At 34.0% G+C, this 26,800-nt stretch overlaps 1 protein-coding gene and 1 long non-coding RNA gene across 35 annotated transcripts in view; one reads left to right on the forward strand and one right to left on the reverse strand.

The window, feature by feature from the left end:
- LOC143225742 (uncharacterized) overlaps positions 1–17,079 on the forward strand; it is a 70,513-nt gene extending 53,434 nt beyond the window's left edge. For 28 of the 34 annotated variants that reach the window (XR_013014034.1, XR_013014040.1, XR_013014037.1 and 25 more), the window contains 2 exons: positions 16,183–16,312; positions 16,570–17,079. This is a non-coding gene — a long non-coding RNA (uncharacterized LOC143225742). Of the gene's footprint in view, positions 1–5,766; positions 6,030–12,513; positions 12,849–16,182; positions 16,313–16,569 lie in introns of those variants that run through there. The other 6 variants (XR_013014051.1, XR_013014049.1, XR_013014050.1 and 3 more) reach the window with 6 other exon arrangements.
- Positions 2,661–26,800, reverse strand: part of LOC143225741 (uncharacterized) — a 32,637-nt gene continuing 8,497 nt past the window's right edge. Inside the window, exon 2 of the mRNA XM_076455682.1 lies at positions 2,661–2,933. Coding sequence (XP_076311797.1) covers positions 2,697–2,933 — 237 coding nt within the window. The 3' untranslated portion in view covers positions 2,661–2,696. The remainder of the gene's footprint in view (positions 2,934–26,800) is intronic.

Genomic DNA, 26,800 nt, shown 5'->3' on the forward strand with positions numbered 1-26,800 from the left:
CCATGCCGGGCCAAAAGTGACGTCATCGATACAACATTATTAATTCTCCATCTCGTAAGCTCTTAGACGGTTTGAGATTGTCATTCATTGTATGAATATTTTTGTCGTGTTTTGCTCGCTGAAGCTAATTTTGTACTTGTTCTGGGATTATCACAACTCGATGATGTTTTACTGCTTTCACAATAGTTCTTCATATGATGCGTATGCTCATTTCTGTCGCTGAATTTCACGTGTTTCCGAGATCTCGAGTGAGACTCTTGATTTAGAAAAATTCTGACTGCAGGTTTCGACTTCTGCTCCCACTCTGCCCCTATGGCACATCGTTTTATGTTTTTTGCGTTTCTTACGTTTAATGGACTTCTTATTGCCCTGGTTGTCGAGTTCTGTTTGACTTTGTGTGTTGTTCAAGTCAGTTTCTTGCTGTATGACAGTTTTTGGCATCAGATTTTTGTAGGGAATTTCAAGATTCAAAATTTGTTCCAACTCTGACAGCTGTGCAGAAGCCGCAGCATCACATACAAAAGCGGGGTTGAATATTTCATGCACAGTGATTACTTTGTTTGTATTTCCATGCTCAACATTGGAATGAGCCTCATTACTTTGATTTGGAAAGGAGGATTACTCACATTTTGGGTGAGAAAGGAAATTTCAGTATTTATTTTAGAAATTGCAGAGGGTTCAGAATTCTGTAGAATAGTATTTGAGGGATTTATATTTTGTTCAAGAGATGGAGAAGTTGGTCGTGATTGATAACTTACGCTATCACGATGACCGTTTAGGAGTTTGAAGCCGACCGACTTCCAAGTCGTGAGCCAAGGCTAGCTGTTGGAATAAATCTCCGAAAGGTTTACCTCCAGTGGATGTGACACTTTCTTTATTGTTCGATGAAGCTGACAGAACTTTTACTGAAGACTAAATCGTGAACAAACGCAAGCTGGTTCAGGGCGACCCCTAAACCACTTCCAGAGTCTATCGCAACTCCCCTTTCGCTTTCGGAGTCATTTCTTCCGTCCACTAGAAATGGTTTCAAGCAGATGTAGAAAAGTGATGGTTAGTCCTGTACTTCTGTCTAAATTGTCCCGCTGACGTAGTTCTTGAATCATTCTTTACCAAGTCTCTCAAAAACTAAAATACAGCTAGTCATTAATTGTAGAATACTAGACGACTCACTCTAAAATAATTTACTTATCCTCACATTCTTTGGCTTTCTGAAGTAATTTTCATTAATCTGTGTAATAATGTAAATCTGAATTGTTACATTCATTTTTCTGGAAATCATTAAACCAGGATGAGTAATCTCACTAATAAGTGGAAAGAACTTCTCTGAAAAAAGAAAGAAAACCAAACGAATATAGGATAGCCAGTGGCAAGACGACAGCGTATGCAATTTCTTAACTTAGGTACAAATAATACAATACAGGAAACCGAAAAGCTATATTTACTAATGATATTTCATTTCTCTTGACTATATTTCAAGAGATAACTTGTTTATTTAGGGAGTGTTTTTAAAATTTTTGTAAGCAATGAAAAACTGATGTTATTAATTTTAAGATAAATCTATGAAGTTTTTACTAATCCTTAAACATTTTTAATGAGATTGTATCAACTATTTAGTATTATTTTGATTTGACAAAATTGTAAAAACGAACTGCTGAAGGAAAAACTCGAAGAATTACTGAAATTCTAAAAGTAAAAAATTAATATACCTTAAATTTTTTACTATAAGTATGATCTTAGTTTTTAACTACGAACTTTATTGAATCTATCATTTTACAAAATTTTTAAAATTTGTTTATCAGTATTTTTTAAATGCACGCGTTGTATCGATCAGTATTGAAACTAGAAAGTCATTTATTTCAATTTGAGTTTAATTTTAAAATTGGCGAATGGAGTGTTATGTTAATTATGTATTGGTGCATAATATTATATATTAAGTGTTGACGTTTTACTCGTTATAATCCAAGACTTGATATATTAACTATAATACAATGAATGTTGCGGATTGTTCAACAAGTATTTAAGTGAGTAGGTTGTTAGCCCGCTGCACCGAGCCGTCCCTAATTTAGCAGTGTAAGACTAGAGGGAAGGCAGCTAGTCATCACCACACACTGCCAACTCTTGGGCTACTCTTTTACCAACGAATAGTGGGATTGACCGTCACATTATAACGCCCCCACGGCTGGGAGGGCGAGCATGTTTGGCGCGACGCGGGCACGAACCCGCCACCCTCGGATTACGAGTCGCACGCCTAACGCGCTTGGCCATGCCAGGCCGAATGTTGATGTATAACATACTATATGTTAGTGTAAAATAATATTAAATGAGGTGTTTTTTAAGTGACGAAAACTGTGTAATAAATTATAAAATAGTTTTATAATTAGTAATAAAACTCTATTCGTAAATAAGGTAAGCCTTATAAAAATGTACACCCTTACCAAGCTGTGTTTTTAAACGTACAACTATAATGAAATTATAAATACATAAATATTAAATAAAATTTTCCAGCGGGCAAGTTCAGGAAACAGGATTTATATCAATAGTTAACATCGCATAATATTTTAAAATTTTATTCTGAATGTTAACCATTTGTATTAATAAAATATAGATTAGAGAGAAATTAAGAAATATCAATATATTTCATGTATAATCCACTCATTTTACATTAAAACGAAATTTATTTTAAAATTGAGTAAAAGCTAGCATACTTCAAAAGTTTCGCTACTGTTAATTCTACCTTCCAGTTTGATAGAGCCCCTTTTTCTCTGCTTTGTTTTTGACTTTGATTTACTTTTTATTACCATTACTGCTTGTTGCTCTTTCTCAGGGTTATCATCACCAGATGGCGAAGCTAGTCGAATGGAACAGCTCTGCATATATTGTTTCGCCTTCTTTTGACTATCACCTCTCTCGAGCGCCACAACGATTTTAGCCCACTGTTAAATATAATTGACAATAACAATAACATTATCTTGTAGAAATAATCATTTGAACACAAATAATTTAAATAACAGTTAGAGTTTTGTCCTCTGTTGCTTTATCCCTTCAAAGGTTCAATATTTGCTAATGATAAATTTAAGCAACATTTTCCAGATGATTTATGACTTTTTACAAAATACATTTTTCATAATTACAAATACTAGTAAGTATTATAAATGTTATAAACATGCACTATTATGGTGTGAAACCCGTTTACACTCTGGTTGAACATAAATTATGATTAATTATACTTGTTATGAGATATTATGTTAGGAATATATTATTTAAGCAATAAATTCTTGATTACATTCTTGAGGGATTTCCTAAAATTAGAATAGTGTATAACAATAGTATATCAATTACACTATATCCGTCACATATAATTCGGCGGTTCGCTCATACCATTCCTCCTGGTCGGCTGGATATGACAAATTTAATATGGTGTAAATACTATTATTATACACTCTTTTAATTTCTGAGATTTCCTAACCAACTGAATTAAGAATGCAGAATTAGAAAATATAAGAGGCCACTATGATGCCTTATGAGAAGTATAATTAACTGTAATTACAACAAAGTTTATACATACTAAAAATTATCATAAGCATTATTCATAAACACTGTTTACTGATACCAAAAATATTACAAATGTTATCCGTCAATCTAACAACTATTATAGAAGATCTTTTCAAGCATGTTTACAAAAACTGTTGTAAACGTATGCACAACACTGTTTCGTCAGACTAAAAACTATTCTAAAAGTTATGTTTTCTTCTTATAAACTATAGTAAATATTTTCCACAACAAGATTTAATAATAGAAGTAACTATTAAAGACTCTTTGCTACGGTATATACAGATATAAATAAGCATTTTAAACATTTTCCACTGTAATATTTACTAACATCAATCACAAATACACTCCATAATAGTTTGTTATTTCTAATAGCTATTATAACATTATTCTACCGTATATACTGGTAATAATAAGTATTATAAACATAAACATATTTTTTTAAATATTTGATAATTTTACTGTCACCAAATCATTTCAATTTTCTGGATGCTATGTTTTCTGACTTCAAAAAAGACATTTTAACCATTATTTTGTCATTACTAGCTACCGTAAACGTATGTAAGATGATATACACATCTATATGGTGGTTGAATGACGAGGATTGAAGCATGGTTCTATTGTATCCATTCTTTCTATCTTTCTTTTTAGTGTGTGAATTGGAAAAATTCAATATTCACTTCTAATGCAGACGTCATTTAGTTATTGCATCAAAGTATTCAGTGAAATTTACCTGTTTGACAATTTTTTATTGGAACAGTTGTTGGTCATTTATCAATAGGATGACATCTCATTTGCACTGTTTCGAGACACTCATCTACCTGATGAAATCTTATTTAAACTTTTCCAGCACATTTATCTGTGTGGCATTATGAAGCCACTTTCAGACTGTTTCGTGACATTCATCTGCTTGGTGAAACTTCGTTGAAAATAACTCTTTCAAGACACATATATACTTTATGAATCCTAATTAAAACTGTTTCGAGGTAATTTTATGGTTTATAGCTCCTCATTTACATTGTTCGGTCGCTCATCTTCTTGGTAAAAGCTCATTGAAACTTTCTTGGAACACTAATCACCTTGGTAAAACTTCGTTCAAAGTGTTGTGGGATACTCGACAACTTGGGTAAATCTAATTAAAACTTTCTCGGAACACTTACTTACTTCATACAATACACTTGTACAACAATTACACAATACTAAAGACAAGTATTCCCCGTCCTGAATTACATAACCTACAATTGATTGACAAAAATCCTCCATATTCATCTCTGTATATCATTTCAAGTTTTTCGTTTTTCTAAATTCACGAGAACGAAGGACAAAAATCTACATTACTGAGTGCAGACAATTATTGTTCTTCATGAATTATTTTTATTCCTTCAGTTTTTTTTTTGAAAATGCAAACACACACATATTATTTTATATTTCTCAGGGAATATTATGTTTTATTCTGCTGTAATGTTTTGAGCAAACAAATTATTTGATGCAGAGGTAGATACTCTGAAATTATGCGTCGCACTGCGCGAAATTCAATCGAACAGTGAACAAGTAGAAAATCCACGATCTATATATATATTATTTAAATATATTCTTGTTTACTTTACTCTAATTATAAATCTAATATTGAAACTGACACATTAAAGAATGCAACTGGATACACTTAAAAACAAACGCAATGAAGACAGACAAAATAAGCTTGTTGTTATTTTAACCAAAACAGTAAAATACATCAGTTTCCTTCTGTACGATAGCAAACATAAACAACCATTTATTTTTAGTCCTATTTTGTTTTCATTTTGTAAAAAAAAAATATTAATCTAAACAGGTAGGATGGTGAGACTCATGAGGCAAAGATAATCGTTATACTAATACTTATTTTTTTTTCAGTGTCATGATCTGAACAAGTTACAATATGTAAGTTACTTTTTCAGAGTGCGGAAACTAAACTATGCAAGTTTATTAATATATTAAATAATTTTACTACATATACCTACCGAAAAAGACTTATGATTCAACTGTCCCTTAACTCTTTATATCAGACAAAAAAGGATGTAGTTAATTTTTTCGTCTTTTTGAGATAATTAGTAATATAATAATATAATTAAACATTGTTTTCACTTTCTAGATGTCATTGCGTATTATTTAAAATGTAAATATTTAGTTACAAATTTTGTTTGAAGTAAAACTTGTTGCTTTATTACAATAGAAATATATAGCCTGACTTTGGTATCACTACTTATACAGAAAAGTTCAAAACTACTTTCCTTCATAACCAGTTTTACGTATGTAGAAAATTCTTTCATATTTTTTTTCTCGAAGTATCGCTGCTTATGCATTGCGTTTAGAACGGTTTGGATCAAAATGTAAGAATAGTGGATGGGAGACGAGCAAAACATCATTGAAGATTACATAAAATGATGTAGTTGTGATGATATCTCTTAAAAAAAGAGTTAAGTATCGTAGCTTCAGACAGGAAGGTAAGTCACTGAATATGTTAGAATAACAAATACGTTATTCTTAGAAATAAAGTTGAGATTTTAAACTAATCTTAAATGCAGTCTTTATTTTAGTTCTTGAGATAAACTAATTTTATAAAATAGATTAATAGATTAAACAGCCTACTATTTTTTAATGGAAAAATAAAAAGGTCTCAAGGAAGTGAAGTATTTCTTGTTTGTTTCCTTTCATTTTTTCTAGTCTTAAACTTTATGATTATTTTCAATGACTCATGACAAGAGATTTAGTGTAATATTTTCTTAGAGTCCTATTTCGACAATTTCAATAAATTACATTAACTTGATCTGAGTTTTCTAATTACATAGACTCGATTATTTCAAAAACTGTCACTGAGCAATCACTGCAAGTATTATATGATCGTATCAACAGATATATAGAGTGAAGAGATTGTTCTTGTAACTTTGTTGTTTTACAGAACGAACAGTCACAATAGACGTGGATATACAACAATTAAACATAAGATTTATTTCAAGATATGGTGTGGCGAATACATGTGCAGGTATTGGAAAGGTAAAAGTTCAGTGACGAAAGAAGTTGTAAGAAGTTGCTGTTGACTGTGCTTCTAATTAAATGTGAACTAAACAAAAGAGATGTGTGTTAGTTGTTTGGTTTATTGGTAGTTGTTGCTGAACACTGGGTGTTTTGGAAAAGTTTATTACCTTACGGAAGAAACAATTATTCTGACAAGAATTTGTGAATTTGCTGTGTGGGACACATCAAATTTGGTTATCTCTCAAATTCAGTTTTGGATTGACAGATTCACCACTTGAAATAGTTAACTCATTTTTGGCATTGCTTAATTCATCTTGAATTTATTTCAGTATATTCACTAGAACTGTAATTATAAGATATGCCAACATAACTTTAGCTTCCTGGTGAGAATCATGTCTGTCAGAAACTTACAGCTGATTAGAAGATAACTTATTATTTGTTGAATGTGGTCAGTTAATAAGCCAAAAATTAATCAATCTTCAAATACCACTGATCACTTGGCTCTGTTTCTAACAACCAATGTTAGAAAGCAGAACAGTATAGTTGGTTTACAACATCTAAAGTAAAGCCCAGTATGGATCAGCATAAGATGGTTGAGGATTTGTCTTCATCTTCCCCTCGGTGTGGATTCCTGTACGTGGTGAGGGGACCTCCCAGGGAAGGTTCTGTTCTGTCTGATTACCTTCTCTGGGATCTAAACATCCACCTACGTGTTTGCCGTGCGAGGCGACTCGTGAAGTGGAGGAGAGGATCCTGGTGGTTGAGGGGTCCATCCCTAACACACCACTTTGGCCTTGAATTCCTGTAGACGGGCGGCCTTTTGGTGACCCCCCTTGGGTCAATCGGCTGGTCCACATGGGCTAGAGTCAACCAAGTACCAGTGTTGGAAGTTCTAAACGGGTGTTGTGGACATTGTGCCTGATGCTGGTGTTTGGGTGTACTGCTCACGAAACCTTGGCGTTGCTGCATTGTCCTTGCATGACATTGTAGTGCGTCCCCTCGTAGGGCTTCATGGTGCGTGGGGTCAGTGGGTACCGAAATTTTTCTTTTTTTCTATGGATCCTCCTTCAAAAAATTTAAATATAATTGTGAAAAAACAGTCAATAGGTAATCGACCACGTCTTGAAGACTCTGAGCAGCAATCTTCAACATCTGTAACACACGTACCTCATTTTCTTATATTACACTCTCTTTCAGAAAAACCTTTAGGGAAAATGTCCCCTTTTTTATTCAGAAGGGACTAGAGGGTCTTGCTGGCTCTCCAAAGTCAGTAAAGAAGCTTCGATCTGAAGACATATTAATTGAAACATCCACAACCCAACACAGTGAACTCCTCTTGAAATCAACAGCAATTGGGGATATACCTATTGAGGTTACCCCTCATGCTACCTTGAATTCATCACGAGGAGTTATTGTTGAGAGGGATTTGAAGAACGTCCCCGAGTCAAAGATTATCGTTGGTCTCTCTACTCAAGGAGTTTCTGCAGTGAGGCGCATCTCCACTCGCAAATATGGAGTTACACTGCCACCAAATACCCTCGTTTTGACATTTACATCATCACGTGCACCTGCCACCATCAATGAAGGTTATCTAATTTGCAGGGTACGGCCATACATTCCAAACCCTCTCCGATGTTTCCAATGTCAGAGGTTCGGCCACTCAAAGACATCATGTCGTGGTTCCCTGACATGTGCTCATTGTGGGGCAAGGACCACGATGCATATGAATGTGACATGGACCCACATTGCGTCAACTGCAATGGTTCTTACTCTTCCTACTTTCGTTCTTGCCCAAAATTGTTTGAGGAAAAAGAGGTGCAGCGTTTGAAAACGACTCATAACATTAGTTATCCTGCGGCTCGGAAATTGCTGCCCGCCATTCCATCTCAGACATATGCTGCTGAACTTCGTTCCACAACTTCAGTGGGAGTGCAGACAGATTTCTCTGTGCCTCCAAAAGAATCGTTTTCCAAACAAATTAAAAGCCTTTTGACCTCCATGGTTAAAAAGGTTGATGAATCGACTTCCACACCCATCTCTCTTCCTCCTATACATTCCAACAAACCTCCAATACCACATCCTTCAGTTTCAAATAGAGGCATTTCTTCTGATACATCTTTTTCTTTCACCCTAAGAGGCAAAACAATCATTCGTTCGCGTCCTCAGTCACTGGAATCCCCTTCCAATAACAAAGACCTGCCAAATCGACCCAGGGCAGGATCCATGGAGGTTGATAGACCTCCTCCGACTAAGGACAGTAAGGAAAAAGACGTGGTCGTAAACAGAAGGGTTCTCCAGTCATTTCGTCTACCCGCCATTAAGAATGGCCACATTGATACAATGGAATTGTCGATGTTTACGTTCTAATCTGGATGATATCAAACCACTGATTGCTTCCTACCATTCTGTATTTCTTTCCTTACAAGAAACATTTCTAAAACCTGCTGATACAGTCACCATTCGTCAGTTTTCTCTGTACCGAAATAACAGGCTGTGTGATGGACGAGTACATGGAGGGGTGGCACTATTGGTTGATCAGCATGTTCCCACCCTGTCTTTGACACATAACACACCCTTGGAGGCCGTAGCTATCCGTGTTTCCTTGGGTCATACCATCACTGTTTGTTCTCTCTACCTGTTCCCTGGAGAGACATATGATCAATCAGACCTTGATGCTCTCGTTGAACAGTTGCCGTCTCCCTTTCTACTCCTGGGGGACTTTACTGGACATCATCCCCTCTGGGGAAGTGCTGTTATTGATGGGAGAGGTCGCTTTGTAGAGCGTATGCTCTCTGATCACAACATTTATCTTTTCAATACTGGTTCTTCCACTTATTTTCATGCACCTAGGCAGTCCTTTACCGCTATTGATCTCTAAGTTTGCTCCCCTTCATTATTCTCCCATTTTTCATGGAGGGTTGACAATAATCCACTAGACAGTGATCATTTTCCTATACTTTTGAGAGAAACTGGCCGTGGACGATGCCACCCTACTTGCGTGTCCCCGTGGAAGCGGGATCAGGCAGACTGGTTCACTTTCACTGCTTTCCCAGAACTTGATCCTGCCATCGTGAATCAGCCATCAATAGACGACTGTGTGGCAGCGGTAACTGGCTGTATTAAACAAGCAGCTGCTCAGTGTATTCCTAAAACCTCGACACGTTTTCCACGATATCCTCGTCGGGGGTGGAATCCTGCTTGCCAATTAGCACGGAAGGCTCAAAAACGGGCCTGGGATACTTTTCGTAGATATCCCACACTTTCGAACCGCGTCACTTTCCAACGGGTCCGTGCACATGGTAGGTGGGTGAGACGTCAAAGCCAGAAGGAATCTTGGATTCAGTTCACAACTAGCATATCTTCTACCATCAGTTCCAAGGTCATATGGGACAGGATTCGAAAGGTCAGTGGGCACTACAATTCTGTCCCCTCTCGATCTTACTCTCTGATGGTTAGGAGGTGGCTGATGTCCGGAGCATCGCTGATACTCTGTGTGAAAGCTTTTGCCGGGTATCTAGCACTTCTGCTTGTTCCTCCGTCTTCTTGGCCATAAAGACTCGGGCAGAGCGTTCACCTCTTTCCTTTCGAACTGACTGTCTCTTTGACTATAATTGTCCCTTTAAAAGGGTGGAACTGAAAATGGCCCTTCATCGGTCTGGCAGTACATCTGTTGGACCTGATGATGTACACTATGACATACTGCACCATCTATCTCCTGCTTCTCTTGATGTCCTTCTAACTGTCTTTAACCGGATCTGACAGGAGAATGTTTTTCCTGATGCCTGGCGCTAGGCTATTATTTTACCTTTCTCTAAGCCAGGGAAAGATCCCAATATTTCTTCAAACTACCGTCCAATTGCTTTGACGAGCTGTCTCTGTAAGACTTTAGAAAGGATGGTTAATGCTCGTCTTGTTTAGTTCCTCGAATCAAACAACCTCCTCTCGCTCACCCAGTGTGGGTTCCGACGACAGCACTCCGCCACAGACCACCTAATTCGACTTGAAACATCAATCAGAGAAACCTTTCTCAAACGCCAACATCTTGTATCAATATTCTTTGACACTGAGAAGGCTTATGACACAACATGGAGGTATGGCGTTTTAGGGGAGACCTCCATACATATGGGTTACGTGGCCATCTACCCATGTTTATTAAAAATTTTTTACTGGACAGGAGATTCCAAGTTCGTGTGGGTTTGACACTTTCCCGTTCTTTTGTACAGGAACTTGGAGTCCCTCAGGGCTGTATTTTGAGTGTCACACTTTTCAGTATAAAGATAAATGCCATCACTGAACAACTCCCTCTCACTGTTGCGAATGGGCTGTATGTCGACGACTTTCACATCTTGTGTCAGTCGTCGAACATAAGATATATTGAGCGGCAACTACAAACTGCCCTCAGTCGTGTACTGAAGTGGACTATGGCGAACGGCTTTAATTTCTCTCTCTCTAAAACCGTTTGCATGCACTTTTGCCGCCAACGGGGTATTCACCCTGATCCTGAACTTCATATCGGTGAAGTTGTGCCAGTGGTCCCTGAGACCAAGTTCTTGGGGCTTATCTTTGACCGTAAGCTGACCTTTATACCACACTTAAAGCAGCTACGGGTCAAATGCACAAGAGCACTGGACATCCTCTGTGTCCTTTCTACTGCCAGTTGGGGAGCAGATCGCTGTTCTATGTTAACGGTATATCGTGCTCTTATTCGATCAAAACTCGACTATGGATCAATGGTCTATGGCTCTGCCAGACCCTCGGCCTTAAAGATGCTGGACCCCACTCATCACTAAGGACTTCGACTCTGCACATAACCCGGAACCAGGACTGGAAAGACCAACTTCAGGTGACTGACGGTGGTTCCGGTACTTACCTGTTAGTCTTCCTGGCGGGTTATGATCATTACCATTCTGCTACAGGAAGTCCTTTACAATTTTGTAGACTGGATGTCAACATCGGTTTTATGCAATTTTCTGTTTTAAATTGCTGTTTCGTTTTTATCTTCGTTTACTTTTACAAATTTTACTACATTTACTTTACTTTTACCCTTTTACTGGACATTTGGCTACTCATTATTACGATTTTGCTATTTGTCTTTTAAAACTTCTATTATTTTACATTTTGATAATGGCTGCTATGACACATAACCCGCAACCAGGACTGGAAAGGCCAACGTCAGGTGACTGACGGTGGTTCTTGTACTTACCTGTTAGTCTTCCTGGCGGGTTATGATCATTACCATTTTGCTAGATTAAGTACTTTACACCTTCTTTTTCTCTACTTTCTCTCTTAACATTGTAAACTAGGTGTCAACATTGGTTTTATGCTTTTTCTGTTTTTCAATGATGTTTTGTTTTACCTTCATTTCCATTTTTGTATTTTACTACATTTAATTTGTTTTTACCTTTTTACCGGACGTTTGACGCAGACAGCCTAGCCACTTTGTGCCATAAAACACTAAATCTAAATCAAGTCTTCACCTTTCGACAAGACAAAGGTCCAACCATACAGAAATTTGGTGAAACTGTGTTGAAGATGATATTATTTGGGCCTTACGAAAATTGAGATGATGAAAACATGACTAAGAACATTTGTTTTATTGAAGATTAGTGTTAAATATTTGAAAAAAATATCACAATCATTCATCGATAAACTGTATGGCAGCAGTTTATGTAAAGTATGGGATTCACATTAAAAAAATGCTTAAGCATTGTCGAACATGTTTGCTCTTGTTTTATAATTTGCATGATAATGGTTTGTGCTAATTTTTAGTTATTCTTACTTGTTGTTTTTAACTCCTTTTTATTTTGCTTTTATGTTTCTCCTATTTCCATTATTGTATGTAACAGGTACATGGATTTGTACTGTTTTTAAAATAATTTGATTCAGTACTTTGTCATGTTTCTGTGTGGGAATATAGTTAATACTTAACATATTATATATCTTATATTTTATTTCATGCTGTTGTTTTAAAATTATTGTGTAATTTCACAAATTTATAAAAAAATTTAAAGGGACAAAAAGAAGCTTATTAGTCCATCATGGATGTTGGGACATTCTGGTTCTCAGCTATAACCATCTGTTACCATTTGTGTATTTGTCCAATTTTTTCTCGAACTCTGTTAAATTTTCTGCCTCCACCAACAATTGAAGCTCTCAAGAGAAGTACTTTAAAATCTTATGAACAGTAACCACTAAGTTGGTAAAGTAGCTCATTTTATTTCTTATTTTATAACTTTTATTTTGATTTGTCTACTGGCTGAAGAATAAGATATACGGTTAGGGTAGAGGTAAGAGTGAATGAAATATAGTCTTACTATAAAATGTTTTATATTTACTTTGAAGATTTTAGCATTCAGAAAAATGAAGACAGATTTTTGAGATAGAAGTATCTTGAACCTTTACACAAAAATCATTGTTAGAGTAGTAAAATATTTTTTTATTAATTTATGGACAACTGTTTGCAAAAATACTTCATTAAAATATTCTTTTTGTGCAAATGATAATTAATGTTCGTTAAAACTTTGCCAAATTTCGTTAAAGTTTTCTGTATAATAAGTCATAGTATTAAAACTATATAGAAGTAAAAATTGTTGGTTACAGATTCCTTTTTAATGTACAAGTCACAAATATACTTAAAGAAAAAGAAATCAATGTATTATTGCAATTAATCCCACTAATTGAATCTGTATTTTACATAAGAAGTGAGTAATGTGACACAATACTTTTGGTGAATTCTTTACCTTGAATATTATAGTAGGTAAGAAAGAACACAAAATTACTCAACATGACATGATATGAAGACCCTGCCAATAGTAAATGCTGATTTAAATGTTAGGATATACCTATTTTAAAACTGAAATAAGTTTAACATATATTAGTTATATACCTCTGGCTAGACTCTTCTTTTCCTAACATTCTCCAACTTTGCAATTTCTTTTCTTTATGCTATGTAACAAGGTAGATGAGATTATCAGGTTTGTGAGAAAAGGATTCCTGTTGGTGGAAGAGAGCTTTAGGTATTAGTAATGTTTGTATACAGAGTTCACAAATCACGTGACAGAGGAATTGGTAGAGTGTAAGTCTAACAGATGGGGCCCAGAATTTTGTGCAACAAAGGGATCATAAACATTGATTCCCTGGATTATCCAGTTTCATTATTCATGCTCATTTTTTCATGTTGAGAGGTTGCTAAATTGGGACTCTACTAAGATATGGGTACCTCTGCTTCCACATCATCCAGAATTGCATCTCTTCATAAATGTCTTGCTTCAGAGATGAGGTGCCCATACCAACAGTAAGATATTCCAGGGTCTATGCAAGGATGAAGAGGATTCTCTACACAATGTTTTCATCCTGCCTCCTTGTCTGGGCTTATTGAGAGGAAAATCATTAGGCTTCAGTCTAACAGTTTTGTTACTCTGCCACAAGTTTCTCACTGAGAAGACTCTTGGTCCAGGACTCCTTGTTTTTAATCTTGGAACTCCTTTCTTGGGACCACCCCTATCATATCATCTTACTAACTTGGTATGTTTCATGAGTGATGATTGCAGGTAGCAGATCAACTGTCTCAACACAGACAGATTCTCCAAACAGAGTAGATACTGTATTGCAAAGTTTTTGTTTTTTCAATGTCTTTCACTTTGTCCCCCAGTTGTACACCAATAAATCAGAGAATCTGATGTCCTTTGATGAACACAGCAGATAGCCAAATTTGGTTTTGCTATAAAATACACACATAAACACACATACTCATTATATTCATTTTGGAACTATAACTGGTTGGTTGGGATCTTTTCGAAACTCCCAATTACTGAGAATTTGGTCTCCAGTACATCACCTTTGGGCATTGGCAATGGATGCATTCTGTCACGATGAGACAGGTTTACAACTCTAGGCTTTCCCTTCAATTCATATGTCATACAAGGTACCAACTATGATTTCCTCCAACCCATTGTCGAGGCAAAATAGTGGCACTGGCTTGGCAGCTGCACTTTAGTTTCTGTTTCTGCAGTTCCTTCATGTATGTTTGTCTCTTTCAATTTTTCTTAAGCTATCTCAGTTGAGACAGCTATGATCTGATATGGTATATTTGGCTGTCCAGAGATTATCCCATCTTTTGCACAGTATCAGTATTTAATTTTTAAGTCTGCCAAATACCTTTCTCAATATTTGCTTAGTCCTTGAATAAACATTTATCAACAGAAATGATGCACATATTGGTAATGGTGTATCAAATAGATCTTGAACCCATTTCAGTGACGAGTGTTTACTATAATTTGTTTTTTGACCATGTAAGGATTTTTACATCTTTGACAGTTTGCATCTATAAGCCAACCTTATTGATTACCATTTGATATGTGCAACAAAATATTCTTTGTGTCTTCAGAATTCTCTGGATTCCTGAAGTTACTGTGGATCCTTTGTTCCAGATGATCATTCCATCTGTTTATGACCTGAGTTTCATATGCTGTGTATCACCTTTGCCTGAAGATTTCTATTTCATTCCTGTTGGCTAACAGATATCACCAGTAAGAGTGGTTTGCACTGTTTGTCCATGGATTATTTTATCATTTTATCTACATCCTCAGGCTGGTTCTTTCTACCCAAGACATTTTCAGACAGGGAAGGGGATAAATTCTTTTCAGAGATTCATGTGATCATAATTTACCACTTTTATGACCAATCAGATTTTGATTGTTATCATGTTAAATGAGGATCTTGTAGGTTTTGTTGCCCCTACTTATTCCTTTAGAGTGCTAGACAATTACTTTTTACTCTGGGTTCTCTTTGAATGCAAGGAATATTTTACATCTCAAGTCTAGTTGGAATTGTCACATTCTCTATGTTCTTAGTAGCCCAATTTAATTGCCTGATGAAGGGAATTGTGAATCCTACTAGTTTTGATAATTGTAACTATTAAAGTTTTGTGAGAATAATCAGTTTGTTAAATGCCCTTGATTAACTCTTAAATGGTGGCCATCATGAATTGATGCTACTATCTGCAACATTCCTGCTTTTTAAGGATTAATGATTATTAATTGGTTAAAAATTTTCACTGTGAGGTGTATTCCATCATTTACTGTTTGCTGCTATATCAGTAAAATATGAATTATTAAAACTTTTACGTGGTAAAAGATTTACGTAGTCGGCAAGTAAACTGTAGTGGAATGCTATGTAGGAAAATCAGTTGGTTTTGAGATTCTATAATGTTCAACCAATTAGAGGACTTAATTTACATATTTTAAAGAGTGGACTATTTTTCAGGGAAGTTCATATGGTAGCTCTAATCAAATTGTACCCTTGATCCGGAGCTTCAACTTAATGTCAGTCATTACTCAACTGAAGAATTTCTATGTATTTAACAGAGCAACTTTTTTGTGTGATGTCTCTGTAAAAAACTTAGCATTGGAAATTGTATCTGCTACTTTCTACACAAAGTAATATTATTCACAAGCAGCCCAATTTTCTTTTCATATAAAACATTGTTCCATAACCATTGACATATTTCATTTGAAAGTGTCCATGAACAAAACAAAATTACTTTTAGAATTGTAGTGTTTTTTGTTGTTGTTTAGTTAGTCTTCTATTGAGTTTTGTAGCTATCTTAATTCTTCTTGGAAGAAGATGGAGCTTGACACAGAACCATTTCCAATGGCTGTGATGGAAAGATAAAATCGAACAAGACCCACATGGTTTTTTCCCAATGAAAGAAGAACAAGCACCATTTTTGCCGTCAGTGTAGAAAAAAGGGGTAAGCTTGTTAGCCTGTGATTCGTTTGACAAAGTGTTATGCATTTCTTTCAGAGAAATGGTAAAAGGATAAATTGATTGTGCATAATTTTACAAGTTAAGTATAGTATGATCTTTCAAATGGTCAGTATGTGTTAAAGTGCATTTACTTCTTTCATGTAATTGTGATAAGTGTGACGTGTCTACACTAATATTTATTGTGATATTAATGATTATGGATTGTTGCTCATTTTCACATTCATTTTCTATTTTAACCAGCTCCAGAGGAGATTTGTAAGGCCAATTTTAGATCTTGAAATACTGGCTACAAACACTCTTTTATGTGGATGTTAATTTTCAAGAATGTCTTTTATCCCACTGGGACAAGCGTGTGAACTTTGGGTGTTGATGGTACAACTGGAAACAGAAAATTCAAATTCATATGAATTATGGTAGAACAAACAAGGAGTTTGTGGTTTGTTGTTATACCAGAGTCCAATTACAAAAAGAACCGGTCTAAGAATTTTTGTTATATGTTTTTTTGACATTATTTTTTCATATGCTGATATTTTTTGTTAAATTTAATCAATATGAACACCACAGGAATATATTCTACAACAAGACTTCAGGTGAGTATAGATAGGTTTAGTAAAAATAGTAAATGATTATAAAACTTTCTAATAATTCAATTTCAAAAAGAAATATCTTAATGAATATCAAGTTGAGATTGAGTAGGTATGTAAAATGGAATGTTTTTAACCACCAATAAAAGAAATTGATAAAATGAAAGATTTTCAATGTTTATAGTTCAAAAATGCCTCACAACAAAATTTTGAAACACTTACAAGAAAAACATTTTATAAATTCCAAAAATACGTGTGTTTTGAGAGTTCTTCTTTCTGAAGATTCCCAATTTGTTGAACACGATCAGATGACACAATCAGATTATGAAGATCTTAAATTATGTTTTTCCAGCATACTGCTTATTGTTACTCAATATTGTCAATGCTGGTGAGGAAGAGAGTCACTCATAATTATGGTTTAAAATATTTATTATTATCATCGTCAGTATTTTCACTCATTTATTTGAAGTGTGAGTAATTATTTTATGTAGATTAGAAATGTTATATCATGTTTACAGCAGTTTTAAACTGAATGTTTTAATTTTGGTGTTATAGCGTAAAGACAGTATGAAATAATTTTTCAATCCCAAGTGAATTCATTTGTTAGGTATGACTCTGAAAACTGTTGCTTAAAAGAAATTAAAATTTTTATAGAAGGGTATTTCAAAATTACTTTGGGTTGTTACTTAATCTTCATTTATTTTGGTTATAAGTTTTATGACTTAGATTATCTGCAGGCACAGGATAGTGATAGGGATTGTATAGAAAAATGACTATTGACAATCTCTATGAACATCAGAGTACTTGATATTATTTTAGAAACACCAAAGGTTATTTCTTTAGTGAGATGTTTTATTTATTTCCACATGTTTAATGTACTCTTTTTGGATACTAATTTTCAATTTGTTTTTGTATCTAAAGATATTAGATGATCAGCATGTTATGATTTGAGCAGCAGTAACATTGTTTCTTCTAATGATGAACTTCCAGTTACTCTTTGTTTCCCTGATGCCTTCCTTAGCTCAAGCTACAACTTACTTGCTCAGTTAGGTGAAGGTTTGCTATCCATTGCATTTTTTAATTTAATATCACCCTTTGATATGATCATGAATAATAATACAAAATACAAGCAGCAGTGAGGTTTGGGCTGAATTGAAAAGTTAATGAAAATAAATGTGCACATCTTGTATACTTTGTTCCATGAAGGTAGTAATCTAAAGAAAGAACATTTAATAGAAAGACAATGAAATATTTAAATCTTTTCTTGAATTACTACAGTTGGTATTCTCAGTAAACTTGAGGTAGAGCAAAATAAAAGTAGCAATTACTTCTTAAAAGGCCACCATGGCCAGGTGGTTAAGGAGTTTGACTCTTAACCCAAAGGTCACTGGTTTGAATCCCCGTCACACCAAACATGCTAGTCCTTTCAGCCTTGGGGCATTATAATGTGACAGTCAATCCCAATATTTGTTGGTAGAAGAGTAACTCAAGGGTTGGCAGGGGGTGGTGATGACTAACTGCCTTCCCTCTAGTTTTATACTGCTAAATTAGGGATGGCTAGTGCAGATAGCCCTCGCATAGCTTTACACAAAATTCAAAAAACAAACAATACTTCTTAAAAAACAAAAGCTGTATAATGTGTAGGTCATTCTGAGAGGAACTATTCTCTCAATAGAACGAGTTTTGTTTGTTTGCTAAATAAATTTTAAGGTATAGCATAAATTATTCTTGATTTTATTAAACAGTTCTTTTGTATTGGGATCAACAGGGTCAAATACTGCTGTGTCATGAAGTTGCACTAGTCATTCAAACAACAATGTGGGACTGATAAATGTTTCAGTTAGGGTAAGAACTTTTTGTGAGAAGTGTAATGTTAAGAAAATGACAAAAGAGAAATAGAAATCTGAACCTAAATAGCTTTCTTACTCAGAGGCTGATCTTCTTCTTTACCACAGATAAAGTTTCAGTGTAATATAAACTGGTATCATCTAAACTAACCAAGTACTAAGTTACATTTTATAATAAACAATGTTTTGCAAAATAATTTGAAAAGGTATAGAATTTTATTAGATAGGGAAAATCTTACCTCACAGTTCTTTTGACATTGTTTGAAAATGTTTCTGCTTATGATAGTGAGGGTGACAAGGTGCCACATAAAAGGCTTGTAAAAAGTGATTTCTTTAGGTGTAAGTTAGCTAATTAGATAAAAGAATGACATGATGAAAGAAAAGTTAGGATTGTTATGAATGGAATTCAGTCAAACTAGATTAATGTCACAAGTGAGGTACCTCATGGTTCAGTCTTGGACATTTTGCTCAATTTTATTAATATCAGTAACATAGATTATGGAATGGTCAATAAATTACTTAAATTTGGTGATGATATCAAGGTCCTAGATGTTTCAAATTATGGGGAAGATGCTGCTACTTTAAAAAAGGTTTTAAAACATTTAGTGAGTTGGGCAAATAAATGGTAGATTTATTGTAAATACAAGATACTGCATGTGGGTTAACATGATTAAAATTATACATATAATTGGGATGGAAATAATTTATTAGTGCCATGACAGAAAGCTATCTTGGCATAATGTGCAACCAAGTACTTAAACCATCCAAGAAGTGTGTTGTTGGTTGTGGCAGAGCAAATAGGATTTTAGTGTTATAGTTGTGTCTACAGAAATATTGGGTACAAGTCTAATGAGGTTATAATCTCATTGTGTGGATCACTGGTCCAGATTTGGATTATTGTGTTTAATCATGGAATCCTTGTTTAGGAATGATATTCATTTTTTGGAAAGGGTTCAGGAGGATGTTTACTACAATGGTAAACATTGTACATGAAATTTATAATGGTGATGCATGCTCTTTCTTATACTTAATGGCAAGAATAGCAGGACAATGCAATACAAGTATAAATTTGGTCAAGGTAGGAGTCATCTTTAGGTAAGACAGTATTTTTCTAACAGGGTGGTTGGTCTTTAGAGTGGGCTGCTTTTGGATGTTGCAGTGGTAGTAAATTTGAATAAGTTTAATAAGAGAAAGCTTGATAACTACATAAATGATAAGTGTTGTCTTTAAAATTTTAATTTATTTATTTGATAGTATTAGTTTAGAGGATAGGATAGTTGAGATGAACAAAGGACCTTTGTTGTCCCTAAACATTATGTTATATTATAACCTCTTTTTATTCATAATATTACACAAATTTGAACACAATATATTACTTGGTTTAATTTCTAATACTGAACAGGTAGTTTCATTTTTTGTTGCATCATGATCTAACTTGCACTTCAGTAGTAAAGTCATATTTTGTTTGGAAATGATCTCAGCTTCATTTCTGAACAGAAAGGTGATATTATCTTATAAACATATCTTGCTTTCACTTCTTTACAGCAAGCTACTTCTACTTTGAGACAGGTAAGGTCACATTATTCTAGAAACTGATCTCTCACATTTGTACTGTTAAGTGCATATTAGACTAATTATTCTATAAAATAATCTAATCTGTACATTAGTACAGCAAATTCATTTCATAAATTGGTCTCATCACCATTTCAATACACTACAATAAGGTCATATGTTACAAAGTGATATAACCTTCACTTCTGTACAGTAAGGTCATATTTTGATACAAACTGATCTCACTTATATTTCTGTAAAAGTATGGTCTTATGTTGTTATAAACTGATAATTGATTTCAACACCAGTACAAAAAGATATTACGTAAACTATTCTCACTTCCACTTCAGTACAGTAAGTAATTCTAAGCTATAACCTCATCTTCTCATCAGTACAGTAATATATTAGGCCAACTGTTGTTACTTCTACTTCAGTATACTTAAGTCGAGTAATAAACTATAATCTCTTATCCTCATTGATACAGTAATATCATGTTAGGGCAACTGTTTTCACTTCCACTTGAGTACAGTTAACTGATATTAGAAACTATAATTTCATATCCTCATCACTTCAGTAATATAATAAGTCAGCTGTTGTCACTTCCATTTGAGTATAGTTATGTCAGGTTATCAACTATAATCCTCATATCCTCATTGGTGCAGTGATAAAATATTAGGTCAGCTGTTGTCATATCCACTTGAATGCCGGTAAGTCATAATATAAACTATAATTTTTGTATCCTCATCAGTACAGTAATGTCATACTGTGCAAATATTCTCACTTCTAGTTCTGTACAGATAACATCATATTAGGCTACAAACTAATCTTACTTCTACCTCAATCTAATTCAGTGGAAATAAATACACAGTACATCTGCTGAAATGACATTTATTTCCAGTACACATAAACTCATATTTTGATATAAATTATTATCAAGTTTAAGAAATTTAGGTAATGTCAGAATGCATAACTAAACTGACCTTTACTTCAGTATAGATAAATTTATACTTTTTTATATGCTAATCTTGTGTCTAACTAATTAGATATAAAGTTAAGGCACCTTATGAGTTAAAATGGCTTCTATTTCATCCCAGGTAAGCTCATACTTTGTTATACATTGAATAAATTGGAACTTCAGTACAGATGTGAAAAGTCATTTTGTGATACACTCAGCTGATCTTAACCTCAGTACAACTAGGTAAGGTCACATGTTATTATACATTGATTTAATCATAATTAATTACACTTTATATTAATTGATATAAAACCAATAATTTTCAGTGGAACTTGTTACGAATAATAAAGTACAATTATTTCAACAATGTGATGTTGTTTTTCATGATGATTACAGAAGCACATACTAGTGATGAATCATTCTGGACTCCATCTCAAGAATTCACTTCTGATTTTTTTCCAAATATGGTAAGCTTTAATGAGCCTCATTCAGGTTGTTATATAAAGTTATTCCAGATGTAGTAGGATAACATAAGTTCAAGATCCTATGTTACATTATCACAATAAAGTTTAAAAGCAGTAGCATTTCCTGTTTAAAAATGTAAAATTTAAAAATGTGCTGAGTGAAGCCTATTGATAGTCAGATCTTGTTATATACATGAAGAAATATCTCATTGCTTCAAGTATCTGTATATGTGAGTTTCTTACACTATGAACAAGTAATAAATAAAGAAACAGATATTAAGCTTTATATTCCACATTTCATGATCTTGATAAATTTATTAGCAAAGTAGGAAATTTAACATTATACCATTTGTCTACATTGATAATTTACCTTATTATTATTAGGATTGGAAATACAAAGTTTAAGAATGTTAATGTCTTTTGAGATCTCTCTTATGTTCACTGCACATTGTATCTCATAAGATGATGCTGGATGAAGTGTCATGAATATGTTTGGTAGTCACTGTACTTAAAGTACCTCTACCCACATTGTCTGTGACATATGGATACTACAGTGCTTTCAAAAGAATTGTTTTTTGTTTCGAAATACCTGTCCAGATCTCTTCTACACATAGAATTCTACATTAATGTGTTACTTTGTTTGGAATACAATTGATTGTACCTAAAGTTAGTATTGTAATTAAGATTAGTAAAAGTACTATAGTACTTAGATATTTTGTAATATTGCACCTTCCAAAACTATTCTATTCATATGTCTTTCTGACCTAAAACCAAAATATCTGGATGTTGCAGCATTATAGAATCGTCTTGCAAGAAAATCTGAACATTTTTCTTTAGTTTGATATATTACACAATGATTAAAACATATTGGAATCCTGGACATCTAGTGCTTTATGTTTCTTCTTATATCTGGAGAATCACAGCAACACAGTACCAGAAATATTATGTACCACTGAACTATATGATTCTATAGTTGAAGTTACTTGGTTATTATGTTCATATTGTTCTTGCTTTTTGCCATCATTATTATGTTGCTGTTAAACAGTATAGCTTAAAAATGTTATTTGGTCTCTTTGTTTGATTGAAATAACATTTAATAGTACTAGTGAGAAAACCCATAATTACAACCAAAACATATTGATTGTTACTTAAATTAATTATTTATGACACATTATATTTCTTTAGCTTTTACCCATAGTCTTTCAAAAGAACTGAAAAAAGTAGTGTCAGGATTGTAAATTTATTTTTATACAACCACGAGAAAATTAAAAACAAAAATAATTATATTGTGTATAAAAAGTAATGTATAACACTTGTAATGTAAGTTTAATGTTGTCTTCTAATATAAGACTGTGCAGTCATTATTGCTGGATTAAACCATTACAGGAAATTAGTTAAGTGACAGAAGTGTGTATTAGTAATAAAAGAAAAGGTATTAATTATTAATGAACTAAATCGTTAAAGTACATCAGTTAGGATATGAAAGATAATATTGTAATAGAAGATTAGTTACATAAGAAACTTCTTAATTGTTGTTGAATTTGACCATTATAGAAGATTAATTACACAGAAAGAGATAACTTATTAACAGTTCTTAAACTAAATTATTATAACAAATTAGTTATATGATAAGAAATGTGTGAATAGTTACTGAACTAAACTATTACAGAATGTGAAATGTAAGTCGTGATTGATAAAAGTGTGTAACATACTAAACACACAGCATTTGTTGATTTTTTCTGTAAAATGTTTCGGATATATGAATCCCTGTTCAGTGTTATATAGCAATGGCAATTTACTACTTAATTGTCAAAGAATCCCTACTTGTCAGCAACTAAACCCAAAATTAAACCAATGTAAAGGAACACCTTTATACCTATACTAATTAATAACCTAACATCCACCTGCAATGACCCCTAAAATACAGTACCTGTTTATACTCTCCTCCCTGAGACATGTTTTCATCAATGGTAATATTGAAACTCCCTCTTAGCCTGAAGATGACCTCAGAAGGTCAAAACATTATTCTCTTCTTATCAGTGAAAGTGTTAATATACCCATACCAGCCCTTTCGACATACATTTTTATTTCAAGTGTGTTTCTCGTTATCAAGAACAACTTACACTAGTATTCAAATATTCTTAACGTTAGAAATGATCTGTTCTCTACAAATCTGTATTGCATAATTAAGATATTTCTATTATTATGTTAACTATATGTGTACTGTTTGCTTTGTGAAAAATAATCATTTCTTTTAGATTGTATTGATATGTGTTTGATATTTAACTATTTGCAATTGGGAAATTTCACTTATCTTGCAAGCAGGAACAGTTTTTTTTTCTAAGCTTTAAAATCAAGCTTTTTTGATATTTCATGTCAATAATAAGTGTTTTCTTGTGTGGTTATTTTTATTTGTTAATGCTATGATGTATCTGGTAAGCAGCTTGTTTCTTTTTGAATAAACCATTTTCTGTTTATGAGGGTATGTAAAAATATTTGTACATTATGAAAGACAAAAATTCCTACAAATTTTTTTGCTTACATTTCCATGGTTCTTAGATATATTTTACCATAACCATAGTCAGTATATTCATGTATGAATCCAGTATATACATCAGATAGCTTAAGGGAATGTTTTAGAAGTTTGATTAGCTACAATGGTTGTAGAAGAGTGAGGAAGAGACATACTTTTATTTTTGTTTATTACAAACTGCTGAGAGGAATAGAACAAGTTCAAATTTTTCATTCAAATGTGACACATTACATAAGTGAGAAGTGAAAGCAGTACAAAAATTAACAGTGTAGTTGTTATAATAGGTTAAATAATTGTAAACACACAAACAAATAGTGGTGCAGGTTAGAAATAAATAACTTCTACATATTACAACTGGTGTAATTTTGCGTAACTTGAGTAGTTTCCGCAACAAGAAATATTAAATTTATTCTGTTATAACCTCATTATTTCTAGTGATCGGGCTTTTTTATTTTACTTTAATAACCATTTCAAGACGTAACTAAAGTGAAACAGGACTTGAATGTGGTATAAAATGTTCGTCAAGCGTAGTCAAGGACCTATAATATTGAATGGTTGAGCAAAACGTCAGAAATAGAAGGTGCTAGAATTATTTACAGTCGGCAAATACACGTCTGTGAAGGGTATGTTGAGGATTAACTCGCATTCTTCGAGAACACAGTTTCACATAAGTCGCTGCTGAGTTGTATCTTTGTGATGTTTTGTTACGTTCAGCCGGCGAAACTAACAACTTTAATATTAATATTTCACAGTATTCATATTGGAACGTCAAGAAGTATAAACATTTATGTTATTAAAGTACTTATTAAAGCGTTCATTTATCTGTTTCGTCCAGCTTTTGTATGTTATCAATCGTGTGAATTAAATTATTGAATTCACAGATCCCGGTCACAGTATAGGAGTTGTTATCAATCAAATTACTTATGGTATATAACCTAACTTTCTCATCTTTTCTGTATTCCACTTACGTATCTTTTCGTCACATTAAAAATAAAAAGATTCTAAAACCATGTTCGAGCCAAGTCGTTTCTAACATGCGTGTCTTTATCGTGCTGTGTTAAGAATACTCAAATGTCTCTCTCACGCACCTCTACAGTACTTAAGCCATTTGTTGTTGTAGCCCCTTAAAGCACTGCGTGTATTCGTTTTCGCAGATTTGTGTATGACGTAAACACTTATAAACACAGTGCCAAAGGTTACTGTGACTGGCATAAAACAGTTATGACGCAACACTTCTTTTTTATACTACCCAGTTGATCTGCTGGACGTAGTCTCGAGTTTACACAAGGCTGCAAGTCGTGGACTCATTCTGTATCATGAGATTTCTAGAAAATCCCCATTTTCTGTCGTGGAAAGAATCTTTAAATCATTTCGTTAAACTAAGGACATTAGCTTGTCAACAATTTATTTACATTTACAACCAGAATAAGAACAGGGATGACCCGTTCAAGTGGGGGGATGAGATTGAAGGACATGTAATAAAGTTGAATCACGAAGCTAAAACAGCGAGACTGAGCTTACGTGCCCCGAGGATCTTAAAACACTTGAAAGAAAATAATAAATCTCTAGCTGGTTTGTGGGCCGAAGAATGTCTTGAGTCTATTTTAGAAAGCTGCCCAAGAGAACCGTATGGAGATGTTTTGGAGTGTTTTCGTGAGGTAGAAGAGAACATGAAAAAAAGAAGGAAAGAAGTGTTAGCAGCTTTAGAAGATGATGAAACTTACTTAACTGTAGGGATGTTTCCGCGGCTTGGTGTTCAGGCATTTACTGAACCGGTTTATAAGCCCACACCAGAATCAGGTATCACTATGTCACTCTTTGTTCCAGATGAATTGATCTGTCAGGATAACCCAATATATAAAGCTACCTTTATTTCTCTTGAAAAAAGAAGAGGAAAGCGAGCGAATGTTAATATTCCAATATTTAAAGACAGAAACACACCTGACCCTTTCACTGAAAATCTAGAAGCACTTGGAGGTGATGTTCAGTTTGGAGTTGAAGCTAAACCAAACCATGTTTATGAAGATTGTTCAGTGTTTGGACAAGCCAGTTGTTCTTTACAGACTACAATACAAGCCTCCTGTTTGGAAGATTCCATGTTCATGCATGACCAGCTGTGTGTCTTGGCTCCAATAATGATGGCTTTAAGTGCATCTTCTCCAGTAAGAAGAGGTTACCTCACAGACCATGACTGTCGATGGCAAGCAATGGCTGAAAGTTATGATGACCGAACAAGAAGAGAAATCAACCATCCCGAAACATTAGACTATAAAATTCCTAACCATTCTCGTTGGGAATCAAACTTCTTATATTTCTCATCAGGTGGAGTACATTTAAATGATTTACCCATTGTTTATGATGAACAGTTTTATGAAGAACTTACTTCGAGCGGAATAGATTCTCAAATTGCTCTTCAAGTCGCGTGTGCTCTTTTGAGGTCTCCACTAATGATAAGCTGGGAACAACTGGAAGAAGATGAAACTGGAATAAGCAATTCTCTCTCACTTTTCCGTTTTCCAGCTGTCTCCTTAAGAACC

Source organism: Tachypleus tridentatus, chromosome 9 (genome assembly GCF_004210375.1).
Source record: "Tachypleus tridentatus isolate NWPU-2018 chromosome 9, ASM421037v1, whole genome shotgun sequence".
NCBI lineage: Eukaryota > Metazoa > Arthropoda > Merostomata > Xiphosura > Limulidae > Tachypleus > Tachypleus tridentatus.